This window comes from Arachis duranensis, chromosome 10 (assembly GCF_000817695.3).
Source record: "Arachis duranensis cultivar V14167 chromosome 10, aradu.V14167.gnm2.J7QH, whole genome shotgun sequence".
Taxonomy (NCBI): domain Eukaryota; kingdom Viridiplantae; phylum Streptophyta; class Magnoliopsida; order Fabales; family Fabaceae; genus Arachis; species Arachis duranensis.
The window spans coordinates 83,964,575-83,991,960 of NC_029781.3; the positions used below are offsets into that span (position 1 = coordinate 83,964,575).

The following is a 27,386-nucleotide window of genomic DNA, read 5'->3' on the forward strand; positions in this document are numbered from 1 at the left end:
TCAAAGGCTAAAATTATTAGAACACTTAATTCTTTTACACTCAAAATGTTTTTTATATTTTATGATTATATCACCGACTAAAACTATTGCAACACAAATATTTTTGAAATTCTTGAAATGCTTCCTATTCTTTAAATCAAAATGAAACTACAGTATACCAACTAGTGCTTTCATCCAATAAATAATCTATATGCTTATTTCTTCCGGCAGCATTTCTTCCTAGAGAGCTGATTGTTTAACCATGAATTCAATTAGTTTAACTTTGTGATTTTATGTTCCTAGGAAACTTTATCCTTATAGAAGGATTTTGGCTCAGCAAATTATAGTGATGTGTTTTCGTTACCATCTTTTCATTGGTTTTTAGTTTTGTGAAAATTAAATGTTTTTTTTTTTTGTTGATAAGATTACTAAAGTGAAAGTATAAGTACTCAGTGATGATACGTGCATATAAATTTAATTTATTTACCTTATTTAAGTTGTTCAAAGTCTTCTTCAAAAATTATTTTTATGGAGATTTATCCATATTTTTTCAGGGATTCTTTTCACATATATTATTATCATCTTTCGGTGGAGACAATATATGCACTCCCACCAGCAAAAAGACAGTAAAGAGATTAAATAGGGCTTTGTTGGAGAAATGCACCTTCTGAAATCATTATTCTGAAGCATGAATGGAGATTAAATTTATATTTCTAGCAATGGATACTATTCAATCTAGTAATTGCTCTTCATTCTATTAGAACTGGGTTGCATCTTAATCAAGCAATCATCCTATTTATTCCAGTTAAAACATTCACCGGAACATTTTGACAAAAGTGGCGTTTACAAAGATAATCATATAACATTACTATTTGAGAGACTATCCAACTAAAATTAATTAAATATTTATTTATGTATTCAGTGATAGCTGTTGATCAGCCAACAACAGGTCCCTCCAAAATTGCATCCACTTAATTTTTCAACTTTTGAACCGACCTTTGATGGAGACAATATATACACTCCCACCAGCAAGATGACGGTTTGAAAGCTAATATCCTAGATGGTGGAACAGGTTGCCGTGTTGGAAAAGGGGTAAGTTACCTGGCGGATTGGCTTGAAAGTTTTCATTATTATTTCAGGAATTCTTTGTGTTGAATTTAAATTTCTATAATAATAATAACAACAACTTGCTAAGTTTAAAGCTTTTTAAGGCATCAACTCAACATTGTCTATTTTTTTTGGGGGGCTTCTTTGTTGTTTGGTGAATAGCTCATGTGGTGTTAACATGAATCCAAACTTATTAGTTATTACTATGTTCATGTTTTGAATTTATTTCATGTGTCTTATCAACGTCTTTGTTGAATCATTTGATTGTTTGTATGGTTTGTGAGAGCTCATTCTTTTTTCATGCTAATATCTGTTTATATATTTTGGCTTTTGTTTTAAGCTCCAATTGATAGGTACGAGATTCCGGGGAAATTTTTCTGGACAGGCAATGGTTTCAACTGAATCTTCTTTGAAGCTCCTAGTAGCGAGTATATTAAAATTTAACTTGTCATTATGTTTGCTTTTGTGTTATGTCATATGTGATAAATAGTGCTATTATGTATATACAAGCTTTCTCAATTTTGTATTCTCTCCTCTAACCTTGTCAGGGTATCAAATTGTGCAAATTAATAGCTACTATCTATGTAAACCACTAAACCAACCAGAAAAAGGATAATACTATCTATTTCTCGGTAGAATATAATCATATTGAAGTAAAAACATATATAGGCCACTTTTCCTTAAGACACCAAATTAAATATTGAGGACTAAACGTATACTTAATTAGGCCTAGCCCTTGATCATCTTTATATAGTATATTAGGATGAATGCAGTTGCTTTGTACCTAGCTTTCTGACTTAAAAGAAGGCCATTTTTGGTGAGTTTGATGGGGAAAATGTGACTTACATGCAATTATTACACACAATTTCCCCTTTCATATATCCCAAAACAACCATACCATATATAAAAAATTAGTCAGTTATTTGTATAAAATATATGTTAAAATATAAAATATAAATTAAAAATAAATTAAATGACACATGTATTTAGTATTTATATAAATAGTGATTGATTTTTGTTGTGCACATCACATTTTTAGTACTGAAAATATTCATAGACAATAATATATAGTATGTTTGATTTGGAAATTAGAACGGGATGAAAACATTCATAGATACAAAATTACAATTAGCTATAAAAATTGTTACACATTTTTTATGCCATTGTTATATATGATCTCACATTGAATATTCTTTGTTTAGATTCATTTGTTAGCAGCAGCCAGGAAGAGGTTCATCAGAATGTACTTCTACTTAGTAGACTATACGAAACAAAGTTATCACAATAAGAACGTCATTAAGGCTGTGTTCTTTAATTATATCAGTCAGTATGATCGTTGCAAATTCTCAATTTTAAGAGGCAGCAGCTCATTACTCAATACCGTGTGAGTTTTTTAGTTGTCAAGGCCGTCATTGTCGAGATTGAGACGGCTAATACTGTATAAGATAATGCTGTCTTACATTTTAGGGAAGTGTCATATATAGTGACAAATCCTGTTTCTATTATCCTTTTTAAATTTTTAGTAACATGTACACATGGTAGATCTCTTAATTTCAAATGCCTGTTATTAATTTTTTTTAGATTAGATTCGTAGTCACATTCTGTTGAGGAATTTCCTTTATACATAGAAGAATATGGTTAGTTTGTGCCGGACCATGAGTAAAGGTCCAATATTTTCTACCTTTGGATTGCAATTAGGTTATTTGGGTGAATAATTTAGTTGTCTGTTTAAGAAAGTATCCGAAAATTGAATTTTTCTGTGCACGTAACGATTAATTGGTTATCGGTAAGAGTTTAAATAAAACTCGAAGGTAAAGAATTAGCCTTTTTAGACTGTCAAATTGAAAAATATCTGTGAAAAATAAAAAAAAATAAAAATAGAAAGGGGGTTGAAGTGTAATTCTGAATTCAAGTTAACAGTACCGAGCCTTTTGAATGGATCAGGATAAACGAACCAAGGACAATGAAGTGATGCCCTAAATTGATAAACACTGAAGTGTACCAAAAGAATTCATAATTTGATTTGATGGGTCTGTAGCATTGCTTTTTTTTTTAAAAATAAAAAATACTTTTTCGGGGGAGAAATTTGAGAATGAATAACCCAAATCACGACATGCTACTTGTTTGGCTGTCTTTGATGGGGTTACTGCTGATTTGTCAGAACTTTTCTTTCTTCACATTACTATTCAGTCTGGCCCTACCTTGTTTTATGTGCTGCTATCAATTTTATTCTGGTGGTTTTAAAATACAGGGCAATCCAAAAGCCAATAGACAGATTTTTCTAAACATTATTTTCATAATACATACATATGAGATACGATACAATTTCAAGTAAAATACACGTATATACAAATTTTAAATTCTTATAAAATATATAGATAATATATATATAATATAAATTATTTTTAGATAAAATATAACAATTTTTTATTTTTATTAATATTAAATTAAATATAACTAAATATATTAATACGTGATAATATTTAGGTGTGTTTATATATGTTTTAAAAAAAATTAATTTTTATTAAGACAAAATTGGACATAAAAAATACACATGTCGAATGAGTATTAATAAGTGTCGTGTTTAAAATGTGTTCGATATACATATAATAATTCAACAAAATGTCCATATTTTATAGCATTTCTTAGATTTCACTCGAATTCAATAAAAATATATAAATGATAATTTATTTGTTTATGTGTTGATTTAATCATCTTTTATATATTAAAATTGTTAACAAAAGTTTTTGTATGATTAACTGTCTATTTATTTTATTAGTTTAATTTTAATATATCGATAAAATAAAAAATTTTATACGATCTTTTAATTAAATTTATATACTTAGAATTTTTTAAATAGTAAATTTAAAATTATTTATTTCTAATGGTATGGCAAATTGACTAAATAATTAGATATATTTATGTAATTATTTTATACATGAAAATTATATTTTTTTAATTATAAAAATATGATCACTTGATTTTATTTCTGCAACTAAATATGGATAAACCCACGAGAAGAAATATTTCCAAATGTTAGACATTTTAGAGAATCAAATATATTTCAAATTGACAAATTGGTTGGCGTTCCTCATTATGGAACTAAATATCGAAGATAAATCTTTTATATCATCGTGTTGGGAAAAAAGATTATTTAAAGTGAAAAATTAATCATTAATTTTATAATTTTTATTATACGTGAGTTTTATTATTTTACTTTAAAAGTGAGGGTAAAATACTTAAACATACTAAATGAAAACTGATATTATTTGATAATCTTAAAAGATATAACGTTATATATATGTCCGATTTTGACGATGAAATTATATAAATCGAAGCAGATTAAGTCGATTTAACCTTCTCCAATGTAAATCGAATTAACATAGTTCGATTTAGCCATGCACTATATAAATCGAATTTTAGCCGTAGAACATATACATCGATATTAATGGATTCGATTTACGTGAATAGAATTTTGCATGGTATAAATCGAATCAAGTACATTTGATTTATTGCATGTGGTGTCACATATATAAATCGAATCTCATTGATTTATACAAAGTTATTGATTTGATTTTCATTAAACATATTTTGATTAATAATTTTGTATTGCAGGTTTTAATATAGGCCGAAAATAAAAAGGAAAATTGCAAGCCCAAGTGTTTCATGAATATATTCAGCATTGATGCAAAAATGTTTTGATTGATATGGCTGAATTATTGTTCTTATTATTGGGCCAGAATTCAAACTATCATAAGCCCAATTCATCTTGCATGCTTGGTCCGAAATCCTAAGGCAATGGGGCACACCATTGTTTATTAAAAGAAACCCATTCCTTTGATTATGTGTTGCATGCTCCAACGGATATCATTCTTTTGGAATCCAAATTTTATTAATTGGAGTTATTGCAGTACATGGGAACTATGAGAGAGAAAGTGTGATTGACATAATGGTAATCATAATGCTACACGCCACTCTAAGGGAAGCAAAAGCAAGCTATTGTAAATTAATTAGTTTAACCACTTTGAAATTGCTTTTTCTTCAGACTCTCTTTTCTCTCTCATCACTTTCTTCTTCTCTCTTCGGTCATTAACCAAGAAGCCATGGAAGCTACTTGGAGCTACCGAAAGGAAGGGAAAGCAAGCCTAAAGACCATCGAGTTGATGGCACGAAAAAGAAAAAGAAAAGTATGCTGTGGCTGAGATTATCACCTAATCTGGTAAGATTTGGTGAGGTAATCTCGGATCCTTCATACTCAAAAAGAAGGATGAAGATTCGGCCAAGAGATGAGATTCTTGAGGCATGACTTGTCTTTGATTCTGCTCAACCACCACAGGAAGTAGCTAGAGTGGCGAAGTGATGGTTGAGGCAGAGATTGAAGCAGATGAAGTCATCATCATCATGAAGCATCAAGGGCCAGAAATCCATCTTGGGGAGGAAGCCAAGGATGGAGCGCTCGGATTGATGAAGAGTGATGATCAAGAAAGGACTAGAGGTAATTGCATGTTGGGTTTTGCATGGTTATCTCTTCTCTTTCTATGTGGCCGAACCGGTTTTGTTTCTTGAAGGAGGAAGAAGTCGGTTTGGGTGTTGGCTTCAAGTGTGGAGGCTTCTCTCTTCTTTAAAAAGGGAGAACAGCCACTGTTTGGAGCAAGGAGAAAATTTGAGAGTGCAAGGCACAGAGTTCTCAGAGCTACCTGAGCTAACAGTTTTCTCTTCTCCTTCAATGTATTCTGTTTAGTATTTTTCTGTTTAATTTTGTCATGTCTTGAGTCTCATGGAAAAAGACAAACAGTGAGGTTTGTAAGAAAAAGCCATAGAGCGGAAAAAGGCAGAGAGTGCAAAATTAAAAGAAAAAGCCATAGATGTCCTAGAGTTCCTTTGTACATCTGTGTTGTGTTTCATGATTCTGTGGGAATCCCCTTGTAAGTTGGGTTAGCACTTTACAAGTTGTAATCTGGATGATTATAGTGAAATTCCATCATTGTTGTGATGGAGACTGGATGTAGGCTGCACTGCACTTAGCAGCTGAACCAGGATATATCTGGGTGTAATCTTCTCTCTCTCTTCCTACTTCAATTCTGTTTTTACTATTCAGATGCAGAATCAAAAATGTCTCGTGTCAAGTGACGAGACAAAATGAAAATGTCTCGTGGCTAGGGACGAGATAAAACAGAAAAGTCTCTTCTAAGTCCAGCAAGTTTTAGCAAGCAAAAAAAGGGGCTAAGATTCAACCCCCCCATTCTCTTAGCCACTGAAACCATCAATATATATATATATATATGCAAATTTATAAATCGAGTTACATTAATTTGATTTACTCTAATAGCTACGTATATAAATAGGAGCTAAACGTGAAATCCTCATTATAGTGAGACTCACAATGGCTAGTAATGATAGTTTTTTAGTTTTTGTGCATTATAGAAGATTGATTAAGAAAAAAACGCGATCCGAAATAAAATTTACTAATAAGGATCCGTTGAGTGTTTTTTATCAAACCTTCTACGAGTTTCAGAATATTATAATCCTAAAACTAGGACTGCATGGCATCAAACGGGTAGAGAGTTATTCTATAGAATTCCAATTTCTGTTTTACATGATGGTGTAAAGTACGATTCCTCCATTATAGACAATGACAAAGATTTGCAAGTTCTGTTCTACTGTCGTCGTCAGTTTTTCGAGGTGAGAACCCCTGAGCTATTTGCCAAGAGACGTGCTTTGTAGTTCAGGAGGATCGAACTGGAATTCCTAATCTATTGCAATGCCAACCGCCTCTAGTTCAATGCCGGTTGGTTTTTCATCATCTGTGATTGTGATTGCACCTGAGACAGTTTTGGTTGCATCTCTGTCCTTCGCAGCTGATCTAAACCGCGACTGTGACAGAAAAATAGGTGATAATTGACCATTTGGTGAGCTTGCTATTGCGATGGCCGGTACTCCTGTTATGATCCCGATTTCCAGGGAGGGTGGAGCACCAGACGGTGTCGAAGATGAACTGCGTAATGATGATGATGATGATGATGATGATGATGATGCCACTACTCTAAGTATGCATGTGATGGGCCTGGATCTAGAACAGCATCAAATCAAAACACATGCTGCGCCCTATTGGTCCAATGAATGTGCCAACTCTGTAAGGTAGAGAGAAACCACCGATCGATGCCTTTGCCATCCTTCGATATCAAGAAATTGATGTTGAGTGTAGCTTGCGATCGATGCTGTACTCTACTAAGCTATGGTAGCACCCGATCCACCTGATGCTACTCTATGACAGCAAAGTAGATCAATGTCGTCATAGACCTCCATAACGACATATGACGTGGATCTAGTATCTCGGGATGCATAACCTGAACGACATCCGGCGAGCTATATGACATCTATACAAACTGTAAAGAGAAATGGTTTTCACATGTCATTGTAAATAGTAAAAAGACAAAATAAGTAAAGAATAAAAAGTATGAAAGGTTAAACACTCACATCCCCAACTCGATCTAAATCTATCCTGAGCCTGTAATGCGCAACTCGAGGTCCCTTCTCGCTCAACGTTGGCTGATAACCTAACCACCTGCGACCTAAGACATGTTATCAACAACGGCCATAAACCGAAAAAATATTAACGCACATAACAACCATAAACATCAATTACCTCAATGCCAATGACCAATGAAAGGCATCAAACCTATCAGGCCTGAAACTAGGGAACCACTAGAAGATTCATGATTAAAGGAGTGCAACAAACCGGCAAACTTTACCACATTCTTATCAGCCACACGACACATGCACCGATATAGCTATGAAAGAGCAACTGATCTCCAACTATATCTACCCATGTCTTCTAGCCTGGCTATGTACGGTAGCCAACGGATGTGAAGATGTGTACCAGACATGTCACCAAAAAGCTGAGTCGATAACAACATCATAATGTACGCTCTCGCATACCTCTTCACTATATCCTTGTTTGCATCCTGGGGCAGCTCACTGAATGTCTCCTGGTTCCAAGTACGTTTCATAGCAAACTTATCGATGTAGTTCGGAGGAGGTAAGACACCCAACAATTCCTCGAACCAAGCTCAAGCTGGACAACCACTGTCGATGTATCTTTCAATGTTCGTCAGACATCCGCTGACGTACTCACCATCAATCGACAGTCCTAGCTAGTATGCTGCATCCTGCAGTGTAATCGTGTACTCACCGAATGACATGTGAAAAGTATGTGTCTCTGGATGCTATCTATCTATAAATACACTCACTAATTGCTCATCCAACCTAAATCAGGTCTCGTGTAGTCTCGCAAGATGGTATAAACCAGTCATATGTAAGTGTGGTACGATCCTATCATCTAAGGACATACCATATTACCTTCGCATGCTGGTGACACGTTGGTGGGCTGCAAAGCAATAAAAAATTCTTTCTAAGAATTATAAGAAAAAAGTTCACTAAAGGAAATATTAAATAACATGTCCTAATCGAAAAAAATTCTCCAAAACAAACATTCTTACAAGTTAAAAAAGACATACCACAATCATCAATTACTATTATTACTTACCTTTAATTTAAATCCTAACTAAATTAATTTTCACTACTTAACCTAACATTTATAACTTAGTACATGTATACCTTACAAATTCTAAGAGACTCTCTAGTCACTACTCTAACAAATAGATATTTATAATTACTACTCTAACTATCATTTGTAGTTTAAAAATTATAATTTCTAACTAATGTTTATAAACAAATACTCTAGGTAGCTTAATATTAATAATATTTCTAATTTATCTTTTAAAAAAAGTTTATCACTAACCTCTTTATTGATGATACCAGCAATACGGACAAACCCATCCAACCGATAAATACGATCCGATTTGTCCTCCATGTTGGCAGTTTCGAATTTTGTGGTGTTGTTGTCAAAATTTTCTCTCTAAAGTGCATTTGGGTGGGAAGGGAGATTGTGAATTATAATTTGAAGTAACTGAATTCGAGTTTTATATATAGGTGTAATGTTAGCGAATCTATTTATCTATGCTTGCCAACACATATAAATCGAAGCAACTCCATTTGATTTACTTGATTTACTAAGTGATGTAAATCAAAACCACTTATTTCGATTTACTATGAATGTAATTTGAAACCCATTGTCTCAAATTACCATCTGCTAGTCATGTCACCTATTTAACCTACTAAATCGGACCTAACTAACTCAATTTTAACCCGACCCTACTAAATCAAATCATATTGATTCAATTTACCTTGATATGGCCTAAATCGAGTCTAACAAATTCGATTTACATATAAATACAAACAAGGCATGCATATAACGTTATATCATCTAGGACTATCACGTAATATTAGTTTTCATTTATTTTGTTTAGGTGTTTTTTCCTAAAAGTGTTTGATATTTTTTTTTACACTATCAATCTCTAAATTTGGTAATGTTAGAGAGATAAAAAAAAGTCAAAAGTTATATTATTTAACATTCATTAATTATTATAACAATTAATAAATGCTAAATAAAATAAATTCTGACTATTTTTTATTAATATTTTTTTGTTATCAAATATTTTTATTATTGTATTAGAAAACATAAAAAATTATAAAAAATTCAATATAAATAACCGTAGTGCTCTTAGCAAAACCCTATTCTCATAATTACATGTTTGGGTTACCAAAATAAGTTTAGAATATTTTAATAATTTAATTTAAGATTTATTTATTTTATGTCTTAAAAGCATATATTTTAAATTTTTAATATATTTGTTTTGTGTTTATTAAAAAAATTTAAAATTTTTTATTAATAATAATCTTATTATATGTCCAAAGTATATATTAGCTAAATCATTTAATTTATTCTCAAAATTTTTAATTTATATAATGATTTTTTAGGATTAATTTTTAATTTTATATCTAACATTTAAAACGTACCATTTTTATTATTACACATCTTATTTTATCATATTTTAGTTTTTCAGTCAAAATTAAATTATTTTTTTAAAAAGTATTCATTTCTTTCAATATGATCAAAATAACAACAACAACAACAATAATAATAATAATAATAATAAATATTTTTAAAAGAAGTCTTAATTTAAAAATATAATAAAATAAAATATTTAAAAAAATAATAATGATACTTTAAATGTTAAGAACGTAATTAGGAATTAAGTCCTAATAAAACAACTAACATTTAGAAATGGAGGCAAGCTATATTAATAATACTTACTTTATTTACAAAAGAGTAAAGTATTGTTTTTGTCCCCAATGTTTGGAGTAAATTCTATTTGTGTCCCTAACGTTTAAATCGTTCTATTTGTATCTCTAACGTTTGTAAAAGTGATTCAATGTTATCCTACCGTCAATTACACATCATGAACGTTTTAGTTTGAGTTTTAAAAATCTCTTCTTGAAGTTAGAATACAAATGTCTGGGATAGAATCGATGATCCACTCTGAAAAATAGCTCATCAAAAGTTGAAACTAATTCCTACAACATTTACATAATTTACTTTTCTAGGGACATAATTAAATCTAAATACAAATAGTGGGTATAATATTAAAATCGAACACATCCAAGTGAGACCTAATTGAGAATGAATACATCAAAGTGAGAATAATTGAAAAATATAATCTGATTCATTAGTATAATTGATAGTAGGATAACATTGAATCACTTTTATAAACGTTAGGAATACAAATAGGACGATTTAAACGTTAGGAACACAAATAGGACTTACCCCAAACGTTAAAGATCGGACAAAAACAATACTTTAGTCATTTACAAAAAGACTAATACTTTTTTTGCAATCACAATTTTATGTCATCAACCAATAAAAATGTTAAAAAGGACAAATCCTAGTAAATGAAAATCATAATTTATAAATCACCATAATATGGCACTCCTCTAAATTTCAAAATGACTGGGTATGAATGTAGAAAAGTTAATTCTAAATATTTAAATAATAAAATTTTGGTTTAATTATTCTGTTGTTTTTTATAGTTTTACTAAATTTATAATTAGGTCTTTTTTTTTCAATTGAGTCCTTGTATTATTTTTAATTTTGTAATTAGGTCCTTTCTAGTATCAAAATGTTAAGAATTAATTGAATATTTATCCACAAATTAAAAGTATTTACAATTAAAAATCTAATTAAATTTTTTACCACGTATTTTTAATGAAAAATATTTCGTTAATTATAATGTTCTTAACATGAAAAGACCTAATTACAAAATTAAAAAAATGTAAAAATCTAGTTGAAAAAAAAGTATAAAGATTTAATTATAAATTTGATAAAATTAGAGATCAAGAAAACAATTAAACCTAAAAATTTCATATATCGATTTCTAAATTGCTCCCGTTAGATGTTTTATTTTCATTTGAGAAAAAGAAAATTGTATAATAGTAAGATAATCTTTAGCTCAAATTTCATATAACATAATTTAATGAACAATAATGTAAAAAAAAAAACAAAAGGAAGGGATGGGGTAATTTACATTGATAAATTGAATAACGATCAAAATTACACAAATATTCTAAACTGAATATGGTTACATGCATGTCTCGTTTGACTTTATGTAAATCGAATAAATTAAATTCAATTTACACTTTTTCAATATAAATCGAATCAATTAGATTTGATTTACTAGCCATAAGCCTCTAACAACACGCAACAATGATAAATCGAATCAAATGAGTTCGATTTATAGGGGGTATCCACTGGTATATCAGATGCAACTTATTTTGATTTACTAAAGAGGTTGCGTAAAAGGTAAATCAAACCTAATTGATTCGAATTACTAGGTAGGATTTTTAAATCAGCATATCGAATTTACTTAATTCGATATTGCTACGAGTATGTCCTATATAAATACAATCAGAAAGTTTGTTCTTCATAAAAGTGACACTCACAATGGCTACTGATGATTTTTTAGTTCTTGTGCACTACAGATGGACGATTAAGAAAAAAACACAAAAGAGAATAAAATTTATTAGTAAAGATCTATGAAGCACAAACATTTTGCTAAGTTGTCATGTCTTCGTATCGGACACATTTCGGATACGAAACTCATCGACACTCGTCAAACACATGTGTCTGCTGTGTCCAACTGTGTCTTAATAAAAAATAAAAAATTCTTCTCCGCACACACTTGAACACACCTAAATACCATCACGTGTCAGTGTGTCCAGCCTTATTATTAACATATATCCTTAGAAATAAATTTAGAAATTGCATATATTATTATTTATTAAAATAAAAAATATTTTAAATATTTTATATATAATTAAAATAAGACATTAAAAATAATTAAAAAATTAATTTATGTTTTAATATCAATAATTATCAAAATATCATTACAATTTATCTAAAAAATACTTTATATTTTATATATATACGTGTCTGTGTGTCTTATAAAATTTTAAAATTAGTGTGTCAATGTGTCTTATATCATGTCTGTGTCCATAATTTTGAACCTTGTCATTTGTAGTGTGAGATTACTCTCTCACGTGGAGTATGGTGGGAACAGTAAAATGTGACTATAAATTGTATCAAGATAATTCAAATTTTTATATAGAATATGCCAATATTAAATCAAATCAATTGTTTTCAATTTATATAGATGGTGTTTCCTATAAATTGAATCTATTTAATTCAATTTACCTTACATGCCTCTCTTGTAAATCAAGTTCAATAGCTTTAACTATGGGCTATACCTAGGATAATTGTAAATCAAGTTCAATAGCTTTAACTATGGGCTATACCTAGGATAATTCAAATTCAATGAATTCGATTTACTATTTGCTATCAGTATTATATAAATCAAATTTAGTTGTTTCGATTTACATAAAGGATCAAACAAAACATACATGTAACCAAATTCAATTTACCATATCTGTGTAATTTTAATCCTCATTCAATTTATGTATGTAAATTACCCGGGAGGAATGTCTATGCCAGCCAATTATGCATATCGTCAGAACCAAAATTAACCAAAGAGAAAACTGAGTTCCATGTAACAAAAACTTGTAACTCTCCTATTCAGAATAATTCACGATACATAATGCAGAGTGGAAAAAGTATGTTCAAATAAATTTACAGGAATAGTTAAAAACAAAACAAAAAATTGAATACATAGCACTTATGGGGAATATGGTAATTGGTAAGCATTGTTTTTTCGGTCTGCCACTTTGATCTGATATTTGTAGACCTACTCGGGAAATGCATTAGCCATTTTTTGCAAGAGCTCCACCTGCAAATAGAAGATTCCTTCGAGAAAACTGCTTTCAAGAGTACAAGCATTATATTATATTATTGAACTGGATAAAAACATGTAACTAGGTAAAAAAGCATATGAGAGCTAACCCGCAAAGCATAAACTGGAGTAGATTTGGTGGGCAATGTTTTCAGTGATCTGAGTCTGCTAGCATTCCCACTTCTACAGGTAAAAAAGTCATTCAGTTATTCCAACCAATGGGACAAAATTATTGTAGAAAATTATATGTGATCGCCATAGCAGGCTTACTTTTCTTCAGCCCTGGAAACCTTAGTGCTCGTATTTACATCCCATAATTTTACGCTGCAATCAGCAGATCCAGATGCCAGAACAGAACCTTCACAACTGATACATCCGAAAATAGTTGATAGCATAAGTGGTGTTAAATAGTTAGATATAGAAATTTCAAAGACCTTTAATTTCCTTCCAAACAATGATCAAAGTTGAAATATTTTGATCAAGACAGGAATCACCTGAAAGCAAGTGACCAGACACATGATGTGTGACCAATCAAGGGTGTGAGACAGCGGCCACTAGAGAGGTCCCACATCATGATCGTGCCATCTTCATCGCCAGATGCCATATACCGTCCATCAGGAGACATTGCCAATGACAAGATCATACTCCTGTGACCAACAAAAACTCGGACACACTCCCCACTCTGAACATCCCATAGTCGAACAGTTTTGTCACTTGAACCAGTTGCAATGTAGTTGCAGTTGGCATGCCATTGCACACACTAAATAGGATCATATAATGGGTAAGCTTTGCTTCTAAAGCATATTATAACTGAAAAATATTGGAATTTATAACTCACATCAACATCAGACAAGTGCCCTGCCATTATTCTTAACGGCTGTATCCTTTCCATGGACCAAATCCTAGCAGTTCTGTCATGCGAAGAGCTGGCAAAATAATGCCCTACAGGACTAAACTGCATAGAGAAAAGAAATACATGGCATTCTATAATCAAAATGAACAGGCAGGCAATGCCCTAACATGAAACAAAAAAATAAAAGGAAAAACTACCAAAAATACCCATGAAGTTTACGAACGCCGACAAAAATACCCATAAACTAAGGAAATTAACATTGTACCCATGAAAGATGGGTTCCGTATGACAAAAGTATCCAAACCCTAATTTTTTGTTAATTTTTTAATAAATTTCCAAACTACCCCACCCTAACCCCTTTCTACCGTCACTCCCTCTCTTCTCACTTCTTCCTCTCTCCTCACTTCTCCCTCCCTCAAAAATCCTCACATAATCACATAACTCTCTTCTTACCTCCTCATTGCCGTCCGCCACCCACCTACAGGTCACCGCCAATCTCCTCCCCTCTCACTGCTTCCTCCTCTCACTCTTAAGGTAACTACAACACTTTCGTTGCGCGCCTATGACCCAACCAAGGAGAACGTCGCCGTGGCGCGCCTGTCCCAGCCGAGGAGAACGTTGTCGTGGCGCGCCTGACGAACACCGTCGTCGCGCACCTGAGAAGAGAGAGGGGTTGTGGTGTTGCTGCATGCAGAAAGAGGGTTCAGTAAACTTATGACTAAACCGGTTGAGGTCCGATCCTCCACCCCCACCACCACCATCGATTTCGGCCTGGTCTGTTTTAGGAGTAGTTTTGGACTCCATGGCAAAGGTTTTAAAGGTGCAGGGTGGGTTATGGAAGGTTGAAAAAGTGAGTTGAGGTTGAGGGTGGGGTAGTTTGGGAATTTTATTAAAAATACAACAAAAAATTAGGGTTTGGATACTTTTGTCGTACGGAACCCATCTTTCATGGGTGCAGCGTTAATTTCCTTAGTTTATGGATATTTTTGTCAGTGTTCGTAAACTTCATAGGTATTTTTGGTAGTTTTTCCAAAATAAAAACACATGGCATATCATTGTTTAATTTTTATTTTATTTTATTCATTCAAGTACAAGTTGTTTACCTGAACATCCCAGACAGGGTAATTGTGACCTTTGTAACAAACAAGATTTGCATTGTAAGTCGTGCTCCATAATCGAACTGCATAATCCAGATAAAATTCATGTCTAAGAATAAGCTTCAAATTCAAACATAAGATAAACGAAACCTACATTACGACCTGAAGTGAAGAAACAAATTGAGGAAGAACATGAAATCATGTACATACTAGTTGAGTCTGCTGAGGAAGAAAGAATAAACTCTCCAACTGGACTAAAAGAGGCTGCATAAACTGGCCCTGAATGACCTTGAAACAATGTATACTGCCTTTTCCCGCCACCACTTTGCCCCATTTGTGGATTTTGTGATGTATCATTCTCATCCTGTGAAAGAGCTGATGATAGAAGCATTGTCAAATGGACATTATGGCAAGAAAAACATGAAGATAAAACTCAATTGGTGATGTACAAATGCTACAAGAGTTGCATAAACTTCTCTCCAATCAAGATTACTTTGTCAAATAGCATCTCAATTTTTGTTTAGTTCAACTCAACTGCCATATATTTTATTTTACTAGAGACCTTGGTGTTTTCAGAAATAGGCATAGTTTTTTAGCTCAAGTAGCCACAAGTAGATTGGCAGACCTGACCAGCACCATCCTTGCTTGAAGAACCACTCTCGCATGTAAATTATAAAAACATCATTTAATCCAAGGGTCCTTAAATCTTCTCCCAAACATTTTGAAATAGAATCTCATATTGATATGTATCAAATTCTTCATCCCACTTGAGCTTTTTCTTTTTCAACTAAGTTTTACACTTTTAAGATCTAAAAAGGTATTACATATCAGAGACTACTACGTCACAATATCTCAGTTAAATTAATATATAGTTGTTTGCAGGGTGTGATATATAAATATATTAGACACTGTAGCAGATACATTGCAAGGCAAAAAATCATAACCTCTGAACATCATCATTTTTTCTAACCACATTAACATTTATCAAGCAAAGAATGCAACAGTAAAGGCTTAGTCTAGGAACATATTTTGCTACTACAAACTTACAACTGGCAGTCTGTTCTCCAAGCTTTGCCATATCCCAAACCTGTGGAGACAAACCAGATTAACATAAAATTCAACCGTAAGGTAAAGATAAAACTACAAATAGAGATTTCTTCTCTTAGATGGTGGAATAGGAAGTAAAAGTACCTTCAGTGATGAATCAGAAAATCCTCCAGCAACCAATGATCCATCATGGGATATTGATGAACAGCTTAAACTGAGTAGTTCACCAAAATATAAGTAGTCAGCAACAGAACCCCAAACATAATAACATTGTTTGACCAAGTATTAGACATTACCCATTATGCGTATTTAGAAAAGTATAAAAGCTAACTGATGGCAGTGCTACACTGCTAAGTTGTACACGGTTCCTCAAATCTTCAAGGATTGACTGTTCCACCTCACTCGGGCTGCAAGAATACACCATTAGACAATTCAATGGAATTAAATCACAAATTTACAAGCTTGTAACTGAAAACTGTAACTTCAAATATTCTAACATCTTGCATTGTACAGCTAACAATGACACAAATCAAACAGTAAAGAACCTTCTCAGCCCAAGAAAAATTATTTCGAGGGGTACAAATCCTATCAAATGACCTTTTAAGCTTTGTTCTTACTTTAATATCATTAAAGTGGTTTAGAATTGTGATACTAACACCAACTCAAATTCATCCCAAAAATGAACAGGAAAGCATAGTGAACCTGATTTGATCTACATAATATATTCAATTCATAACCATATTTAATGAAAATTTAAACGTGAAAAATACATTATGGGCATGGGAAGTTCTGGTTTAACTCGTGGAGCTGCAGATACAGTATTAACTTCAGCTTTGGTGTTTTTCCCTGTTGCACTTCCGCCCTTGTCCTTCTTTACCTTTTTGATCGAGGCACCTTGCTTTCCTCCTTCAACTGGTCGTTTCTAAAGGAGAAACATGCCAAAAACAAAAGTGAGAAAGCATTTGACCAGTGGATTGAGAAAATTATAAGTAATTGAAATAATTTAATTGGTATCCATACATTTTGTAGACAGAGCAAAAGGTTCATTTTAAGAAAACACATACCTTATTCTCCTCTGTCTCCCCCTCTTTTGCTTCCCCTTCACCCTTCTCAGAATCCGAAAGCAAGGAGCTAGCCTTTTCCAGTCGCTCTTCCAGAGAGTCTTCAAGCAACTACAGAATAAGGATAATGAGATTGAAACAAGATAATGAATAAGTCCTTAATACTGTACATCACAAACCAATGCTGAATGATGGCAATGATGCCAGGTCTGTTATTCAATAATTATTGCCAACAGAAACTAACCCCATACCAAGGATTATGATGGCAGTACATACAATTTAATCCCTTTTTTCAGCCAACTATGCACCACTAATCCAATGCCTTAAAAAACCAAACAAGTCGTTGGAGCAGTAAAATGACAAGGTGAAGGGCTAAAAAATATTAACTATTATGGTCAAAACTGGGATTTTAAAACATATTTTAAAAATAACATTAATAATTGAACATACGAATATTAACATTATATATGCATGTAATAGACATAGAACATTCAACACAATAACTTTCCTTAACTAATATATGTCATGGAAGTATTCGTTAGCAAAATGAAGCTTTATGTTCATGCATGGCAACACTTCTACTACAACAAAAGGTAGCAAGAGCAATGGTAACTGAAAGAACATAAGCAATATAATTTCTAACTTTCATTTTGCAAAGTTTTGTATATATATTAATGGACTCACCCCCCAATGTATTTCTTTCTGATTTATCTGGTTTGCTGCATCTTGGCTGCTTCCACTAAGGGTGACAGCCTCAGGATCATCAACAATTGAGCTAGGTTGTCCAGGAGTAACTGCATTATGACAATGAAGAATGAACTACATGCAACAAGAAATTCAAATAAGCAGAAGCAACTTAAAATAAATAAATGTACCTTGGAAGTTAATATGCTCATTGATAATACCAAGTATAGTAGTGGATTGTGTACTGTGTAGATGTTGCAATAGAAGCTCATAGGAATACTAGCAAAAAAAGAAATTGAATTTACTTGTTTTGGATGAAGGAATAGTTGTATTAATAAGAAAATGAAACTGGGAACATAAGCTGATAGAGAATCATATATTACCTCACATATTTTTATGTTGAATTTACTCTGCCTAAGCGAATGGGCAAATTCCATTTCCTGAGTCAGAATAACAATGAAGGATTATATAATGTTGATTGCTAAAGATTGAACAACTTGAAGAAACTTCCAAGTTAAAACACAGCAACTAACCTCCAGATGAGTGGGGGAAAGAACACCTTCCAACTTTTGCAGGTCCCTTAAGTGCATCATTTCATGATCTTCACGGAAGGTATTGAAGAAGTGCCGAGCTGAGAATACACACCACAATCAAAATCTCATAAGTAGAAGCATAAATGACAAAACACATGCCGCAGGCCGTTTGGAACTTAGGTGGATATTTCAATACCTTCCTGAACATGCCCTTTTGCAACAAGATCCATAAAGCAATGGATAAACACTGGATAAAGCACACGAAGCAACTCATGCTGCAATTCACAAACCGCTACTATAACTAAACACAAGCCAGCAACTAAAACGAAATAATAATCTTGTATAAACGAATTTCAACAATAAAAAATTAAATGAAAAGGCCTAATGTATATTTTTTTTAATAAAAAATAAAAAAGAGTAACTAAGAACCTTGTACAAATCTAGGGAACAGTGAGTCCATGATCTTAGTCTGCTATAACCATCGTGAAATCTTGCAGGGCCACTCTCCAACCTGCAAAATTAAAGTGGACTTAGATTTTAGCTCCATCGCTACATAGAGAGATGAAAAAGCGGTTTTTTCCTAAACTGAAAGTGTAAGAACGAAGAAGGGGGAATAATGTACTGAGAGAAAGAGAGAATGTGCTTGGCAATGTCTGGTTCGAGAGGGGAAGAATTGGTCTTGTTGGTTTGGAATTCTTCCTGGAAGATCTTCTCCGTTTGCGTGAACCCTTTCTTCTTCAGGTACGCTGTCACGTACCCTGCAATTTCATCTTCCTCCATTCTTCAAATGAATTCAAATACCTCTTTGCTCTTTCACTTCACACACTACTTTTGAGCGCTCTCTCTCTCTCGCTCGAATTCCACAGACCAGAACTAATCTCTTCGTTAAAATCTTCTCCTATTTTCTGTGCGTTCAGAAGATGATGTTGATACAAAGAGGAATTGCGGTTTCCGAATCGGAGATGAGAATGCGAGGCAAGGGTTTGGCGTCGTCGTTTTGGGTCAAAAGTCAGAACTCAGAACTCAGAACGGTTTCGGTTCAGCCGGTCTCTGGTTCCCGAGCGATTTTCTAATGGGCTTTCACTAAGAGGTTTCGACCCAAGAATTAAAAAATATGGATTTACATGCACAGAATGTTATTCTTTCACTCAGTGGACCAAAATGGGTCAGTTTCACGTTCTTTTCAGCTTTTTGGACTACACTTCAAGTATCTTACTCCAATTTGGGCTTTGTATGGATCTTTAAGAATTTAAGAATTTAACCAAAAATAACACAAAGCAAAAAACAAAAACTAGAGAATAATTTTAAGAATTTAATTTTGATACACTGTTGGTATAAAATAGTTTTACACGTGTATCTACTTACATAAAGCGTCAGTAAAAATAACTATCTTTTATATTAACTACATAAATGATCATCTAAAAGAACGGATATAATTGCACGACTGTGTAAAACACTTTATATTATCAATGCATCAAAATTAAATATAATTTTAATTTACCAACATTTGTTATTTTTTATTGTAAAATTATTTTTTAAATATTTATTTCTTAGAAAATTTAGGATTTAGAGTTAGAAGTTAAGATTTAGAATTTATAAATTGAAGTTTAAAATTTAACATTTAGGATAAAATGAATTTTAAAAAATTGGTTTATATTGGTTGAAAAATAGTCGGTTCACTAGTTGAAATTGAGGGAAAAAAATATTATTTTCTATTATGTAGTTTGAAATTTGTAAATATTTAGATGTTGGTATTCGGTTTGAGGGAGGATATTAGTAATATTTTTTTGGTGACAGGATATTAGTAATATAATAGACGTATAGACGTATAAAGTAACAACTTGGTGAAAAATGTGAAAAAATAATGTTGTATGAATATTTTGAAAAATCTGGTACAAATTTGTGAAGTGATGTAATAAATTTGTTAGGATAATTTTTTAGCATATTATTTTTGTTATTCTTTTTGTATATAAAATAAACGTGTAAGTAAGTATATATAAAATAAGAATGAATAATAGAATGGGTGAAATTTTACTACTCTTAAAACTAAGAATGAATAATAGAATGGATGAGATTTCACTCCTCTTAAAACCAGCTTTTACTTTTTAAATTCCTCTCCCTTTATGAAGTTTCATTATTTCACCACCATTCTCTGCAAGTTGAACAGAAATTTAAATTATGTTATATTTAAATTTACATAGACTTTGTCTGTATGGTTTTTTTTTTCTCTCTCTCAATCACATGTTGTATACTATCAATTTTTTTCTATAGCAAAACATATATAGATACAATTTACTCGTATAAAGATGTTTTTATTTAAAAATAATAAATAAGATATAGACATATATTATATTAATTAATTTAATTAAATATATTAAATTATTTAATCAATTTTAATTATTATTTCTATATAAAAATATTTTCATGTGAGCAAACACTATTAATTACGAGACTAGAACGCAACCTGTATAGTAATAGTAGTAGAGCGTTTTTCAAAAACTTAACAAAAATGATTGTTTAAAATTTTATTTATAGCCTCAAATGGAAAGTGAGCAAAGTACCTGAGCAATATTTATTTGATTACGAAACAATATTAATTAACCAGTTGAATTATTCTCTACCAAACTTTCACTACTGTCCACTAGTTGATTTCAATTTTAATTTGCATTATTTTGGTGGTTAGGGAAATGAAGCAAACTAAGAGATGTGGGCTGGGGAACACAAGTCGCGTATAGCATGTTATGTGTTGCCACTTTTCCTAAAAGGTATGAACTATGAAATGTCAGCCATCGTTGTTGGAGGTGAAGAACATAATTAAGCTATATTCGTGACCCCCCATTTTTAGATATATGACATAATTCTATAGGTTCCAATTTTTTATGTGGCGTGATTGTATCTGATCTGATAAAATATATTATCCGTCTGGTACATCCACTAATTTGCAAGAAGTTATAACGCATAAAAAAGATTGCGCTAATAAAATTTAGGACAATTTACTTAAATAAATAAAATGACAGAATCCTTTATCTAAATGTGCAAAACTGATTGTTGTTACGTGCATGTGCAAAAACGTACTCTATGTAATCCGTGGCAACCCACCACGGTTTACGAAACCTGCATAAACCGTGGCAGGTCACAACGGTTTAGAGGCAAAAAATATTGAGTGTAAACCGTGGTAAGTCACCACGGTTTACGAAGGATGGATGGCATGCATAAACCGTGGTAAGTCACCACGGTTTATGAAAAAAGTGGCTTACACATAAAACCCGGTAACCCACCGCGGTTTATGTGTGTAGCTATATAAGTAATCTTGTCTAAATTTTTGTTAATAAGGTAATTATTTAATATAGAAAATCCAAACAGAACATTTATTTTTTTCCAAAGATAGTACTACTATATACATTTTTTCACAAAAATCCTGTAATTAAATATTTTGTTAGTACACTTTGTATCATGTTACATTAAAAATAATAAAAAAAATTAACAATAAAGTATTAAACATATATATAGGATAGCATGTTACCAAAAATAGTATAAAGGATATAACAATATAATATAAGCTATAGCATGATCACCAAAAAATAATATGGGCATGAGTAATGGCAGAAAAATACATAATCAAGAGTACAAAACTAAGAAAAATCTTAAAATATAAATCTCCATCTGTAAAGTAAAAATAAAAAAATAAAATAATAATCTCAATCCGAGACCATATAAAAAAAATAGTATATAGTAATACATAGCAATATATATGGCATATATTGTACTATTAGTAATTATAATGAACAATAGTTATAATAAGCACCAAAGAATTATGATCTATAACTTGAGCCTGAACTTGCAGCTACTGCTCTTGATTCTAATGGAGTTATTAGCATTAAGATTATCCACAACAATCCAGCACCTAACCCTGAAGGTGATCTTGAATAGCTTCAACTTCCCAAACTTAATTCTCACCGATTGCTTGGCCTTCAACCGAAGAGGAACACTTCCACTTTGGTGCAGTTGTTGCTTGAATAGTCAATGGAGGGTGAGGATCGCTTGTACCGACTAAATGGCGTCGCTCACGTGGCAGGATATATCGACGAAATGTGAGGCGTTTATTATGTGTAAGTTACTTATATAGCTACACACATAAACCGCGGTGGGTTACCGGGTTTTATGTGTAAGCCACTTTCCTCATAAACCGTGGTGACTTACCACGGTTTATGCATGCCATCCATCCTTCGTAAACCGTGGTGACTTATCACGGTTTACACTCAATATTTTTTGCTCCTAAACCGTTGTGACCTGCCACGGTTTATGCAGGTTTCGTAAACCGTGGTGGGTTGCCACGGATTACATAGAGTACGTTTTTGCACATGTACGTAACAACAATCAGTTTTGCACATTTAGGTAAAGAATTCTGCTATTCTATTTATTTAGGTAAATTGCCCTAAAATTTATAAGGGTAATGTTGGGTATCCAAATTTTTTTATGAGCTAAATTTAATTAAATTAAACAATAAAATTTAAAATAATATTAATTTTAATTAATTTTTATTATATTAGATTAATTTAATTAAATTTTGTTAAAAATAATTTAAACATATAGCATTATTTAGTTTATAATAACACTTTATTTATATTAATATCTCTTTATAACATAAATTAGCAATATATATTATATTGCTAGTAAGACACATTATTGATTCATCATTCTTTTATTTATTAAATATATAAAAACATAATAAAAATAAAATTAATAGAAATGATAAATTGTTTATAATTTAATTAAAAAATCTTAAATTTAAATTTTAAAATAATAAAAAATATTTTTATCAATTATATATAATAATAGACCCTAACCCTTCTCACATATATATATTATATAGAAATATAAATTAAGGTGAAAATTCACGTATAATTGTGTACATGTAAAGTTGTTAGTTGAAAATCGTTTGATGATTTGATATATTTTACTAAATTATTATTTAATATCTGTTAATTATTAACTTCATAATAATAATATAATTACATGTAAGTATTTACCATAAATTAATATCTACTCAGAATAAAACTTTTAACTAATCTAATCATATATAAATTCATCAGTTATGTTATACATACAAATTTTTTTAGTAACCAAATCCAATCGAATTGGTTCAAACCTAACAAAAAATAACTTCAGATTAAAGAGTGTGTAAATATGCGTTTCCGCAACTGTTCACTAGTGCGAACGTTAATATGAAAAATACTTTTTCTCCCTCGATCAAAACTAAAACGATCAAATTTCAAATGTTGCTCATCTCTAAAAAATCTCTCAAAATCTTCGCAAAAACTCAAAGAAATCTCAAAGCTACATTCGAAATCTTCACCAAAAAATACAGAAACAGGAGACAAAAGATTATTAAAGGTATTGTTCACTAATCGTCCAGTTTTTTCACTTTTCTCTTTTGTATTTTCGATCATGAAATACTAGATAGTCATATTTCTATTTATTTAGTAGATTCATTTTGTGTTCTTGCGTTAAAGTGCATATTACTATTCTCATTATACTGTTCATATGGTGATAACATTGTTAGGTCAGTGTAAAAATGTTACATAGTATTTTTCGTATATTTTAACCTATATTTACATGCATGTTGAGGAATTTGAATGTGTTTTTGTACATATTTGAGCGTTTGCATATTTTGAACTGAGTTAGTGTGTAGTAATCAGTAACAAATTTTGATATATTTTGTCTGAATTGAGGTGCACTTGGTGTTATTGTCCTCTTTTTGTTGTAATTAGGCACCAAAATATTGTTGTAGTATTTTTGAAGTTATTTTGTGCATGTTTGAGTGATTTACATGTGTTTTTTTTCTATTTTTTTAGGGATTTTGCTCATGAATTTGTTGTAACTAGCCCATAAAATATGTTGTAATACTTTGGGTGTCATTTTGTGCATGTTTGATTAAGTTGCATATCTTTTTAAACTGATATTGTGTGATGCAATCAAGAAATAATAGTGGTATATTTAGTTTGTATTTCGATGTATTTTGTCTGAATTGAGGTGCACTTGGTGTTGTTATTGTCCTTTTTTGTTGTAACTAGGAAATAAAATATTGTTGTAGTGCTTTTGATGTTATTTTGTGCATGTTTGAGTGATTTACATATGTTTTTGTCCATTTTTGAGAGATTTTATTCATGAATTTGTTGTAACTAGTCCATAGAATTTTATTGTAGTGCTTTTGGAGTCATTTTGTGGATGTTTGCTTGAGTTGCATGTCTTTTTGAATTCACACTGTGTAATGCAATCAAGAGATAATAGCGGTATGTTTTATGTGAATTGAGATACACTTGATGTTGTTGATACCTATTAACCTAATTTACTGTGTTTTTTGTTACTATCCTAATTTAATGTATTATTTTATTTTTGTTTTTAGTTGAGATTGTACAATATATTTGATGCAATGGTTAGAAATAATTGATCCAAAAAAAAGAAAAATATGTATGAAAAAATTAAAAACAGGTAACTATCGTTAAAAGTAGATAACTCTATATTACTAAATTAACATAATTTAATAAATAAATTTCTTTAAACTGTAGGAACAAATTGATCATTTTATAGTTGAATATACTTCACTCATTTTTTTCAATGAAATAAATTAACTGAGAGATAAAGTCATTTAAAAATATGAAACTATCAGACTCTCTAAGCCATCTACTAAATTATTAAATTCTTACTGTAAATTTTCATAAGGAGATATTGATAATAGATAGCTTAAATGGTGTAAATTGTTAAGAATTTTTATATTGGTCATCTACTGAATTGTTTGTGCAATGTATAGTTAAAACAAACATATACTTTGTATCTTTGTAAATATTCAATTCAAGTTTTTCATAAATTTTTTTTTTACAAATTTAAACTTCTATGAATCTGTCTGTACTGTATTGAAATCCTGTTAATCTGAATGAATCCAAGTTCACAAAATATAGAAAAAGAAGAATAATTTTTGTAATACATCGAACACACAAAAAACTATTAAAATAAACACGAAAAATGCTTATAATTTTTTCTGTAAATTTTCATTATGAAATTAGAAATTATGTAGGTTGAATTTATATAGTGCTTAACTATTGAATTGTATGTGTACTATATATTTAAATAAACAAATTTCTTAAAAATTTAAAGAAACTAATTTCAAAATAAACAATAACATGGTAAAATAGAACAAAACAAGAAAATATAAAAAATAAACCTCATTTCCATAAAAAAGGATTGCATAGATTATATCGAAACTATGTTACAAAATATCGAAATGCCTTTACATAAACATCGAAAAATCTGTTGTATTCTTTTGAATCTCTGAACTGATAATCCATAATATGTCCATGATAATGGTTGAAATTTGATTGCACCATTGATCCACTATCTAAAAAGTTCAACTGTAAAAAATAAATCATATATTAGTAATATCCTTCAATACATGTATATAAATTTTTGTAGGATAATTTAATCCAACTGAGGGATTTATTTTTTGAGTTAGAGATATGTTTGATTTCTATTTTTTCTCTCTATTACATGTAATCTATTGGTTCTTAATTTCATTTCCTTTCTTATTTTTATTTCAAATTTTCGTAAAAAAACCAGCAAGTTTAGAATAATTTTTGTAGATTTTTTCAGCTTTTTCAAGCGTATTAAAAGTCATTCCAACCTTTGGCATAAACTGCTCATCAACATCACACAAAAACTGAAAATATACCGAAAGTATTTTTAAAATATAAACTAATTTATAATTCTAAATGCACTGAAATTGAGAACGGAACAAATTCATCAAAATAATAATTCAAATTCAAAATTTCTACATTACATTCAAATTCTAACCATCAACCATGAATAACAATTTTCACAAATAAAAATAAAATCATACAACTACAGAATTATAAACTACTAACGAACTATATTAACTAGATTCGAACAACACCACAACCACTTGAATCGATTCAAAACAATAATCAAATTTGTCCTGATTCAATTGACAATCTGAATTTGAAAATACACCGAAAGTATTTTCAAAATAAACCAAATTATAATTCCAAATGCACCAAAACTGGGAACGAAATAGATTCATCAAAATAATAATTAAGATTTAGAACTCCTACATTACATTCAAATTCAAACCATCAACTATGAACAACAATTTTTACAAACGAAAACAAAATTATTCAACTACAGAATTATAAACTATTAACGAACTATATTGACTAGATTCGAACCACACCTCAGCCATTTGATTTGATTAAAAAAATAGTCCAATTCGTCCAGGTTTAATTGATAGTCTGAACTTAAATCATTCATTGTTTTCGAAAACGAAATACCTGCTCAAAGCTTTAAATCAGATAAAACAATAGCATTGCTTTTAAACAAAGAAAACACAGAGAAGGAAGAGAACGCAGCAAAAGAAGAGAACATAGGGAATGTAAAAAAATTGAGAAAATTCAAAAAAAATGAAATTTGTATGTGATATGTACTTCAAATGTTTGTGATATGAAGAGTTCAAGTGTTATTTAGAAGATATTAGTTTACATTCTTAGAATGTTTTAATTTAATTTAATGTATTTTGATTTTGTTTATTTAATTACTAGATTGAGCCTTATGTCTATGGGCTTAGGGTTTTCTATATTTTAACCTAATAAGAGGTTATAAAACCTTATAAATTAGGATAGTCATAGTATAGAATGATTTAGAGGTTTGAAAATCTCTTTTTCTTGGTTTCGTGATGAAACCATGATGTGGACAATTGAGATTGAGGAATCCCT

General features: G+C 30.9%; 1 protein-coding gene and 1 long non-coding RNA gene across 6 annotated transcripts in view; one reads left to right on the forward strand and one right to left on the reverse strand.

Moving 5' to 3' along the window:
- LOC107470589 (uncharacterized) overlaps window positions 1–2,665 on the forward strand; it is a 4,944-nt gene extending 2,279 nt beyond the window's left edge. For 2 of the 5 annotated variants that reach the window (XR_001588465.3, XR_008003981.1), the window contains exons 2-4: window positions 534–717; window positions 902–1,071; window positions 1,427–2,276. This is a non-coding gene — a long non-coding RNA (uncharacterized LOC107470589). The other 3 variants (XR_001588466.3, XR_008003980.1, XR_008003982.1) reach the window with 2 other exon arrangements.
- A 10,424-nt stretch (window positions 2,666–13,089) lies between these two features.
- On the reverse strand, window positions 13,090–19,652 carry LOC107470581 (transcription initiation factor TFIID subunit 5). Its single transcript, XM_016089980.3, has 19 exons — window positions 19,226–19,652; window positions 19,033–19,114; window positions 18,800–18,878; window positions 18,604–18,701; window positions 18,454–18,510; window positions 18,262–18,349; window positions 18,071–18,180; window positions 17,390–17,497; window positions 17,096–17,247; window positions 16,622–16,732; window positions 16,470–16,539; window positions 16,326–16,365; window positions 15,489–15,653; window positions 15,285–15,361; window positions 14,167–14,283; window positions 13,823–14,088; window positions 13,599–13,694; window positions 13,439–13,511; window positions 13,090–13,353 (listed from the first exon to the last, which is right to left on the reverse strand). The coding sequence occupies exons 1-19, from the start codon at window positions 19,381–19,383 to the stop codon at window positions 13,300–13,302; spliced, it is 2,001 nt and encodes a 666-aa protein (XP_015945466.1). The 5' UTR covers window positions 19,384–19,652; the 3' UTR covers window positions 13,090–13,299.
- Between the last annotated feature and the right edge of the window lie 7,734 nt (window positions 19,653–27,386).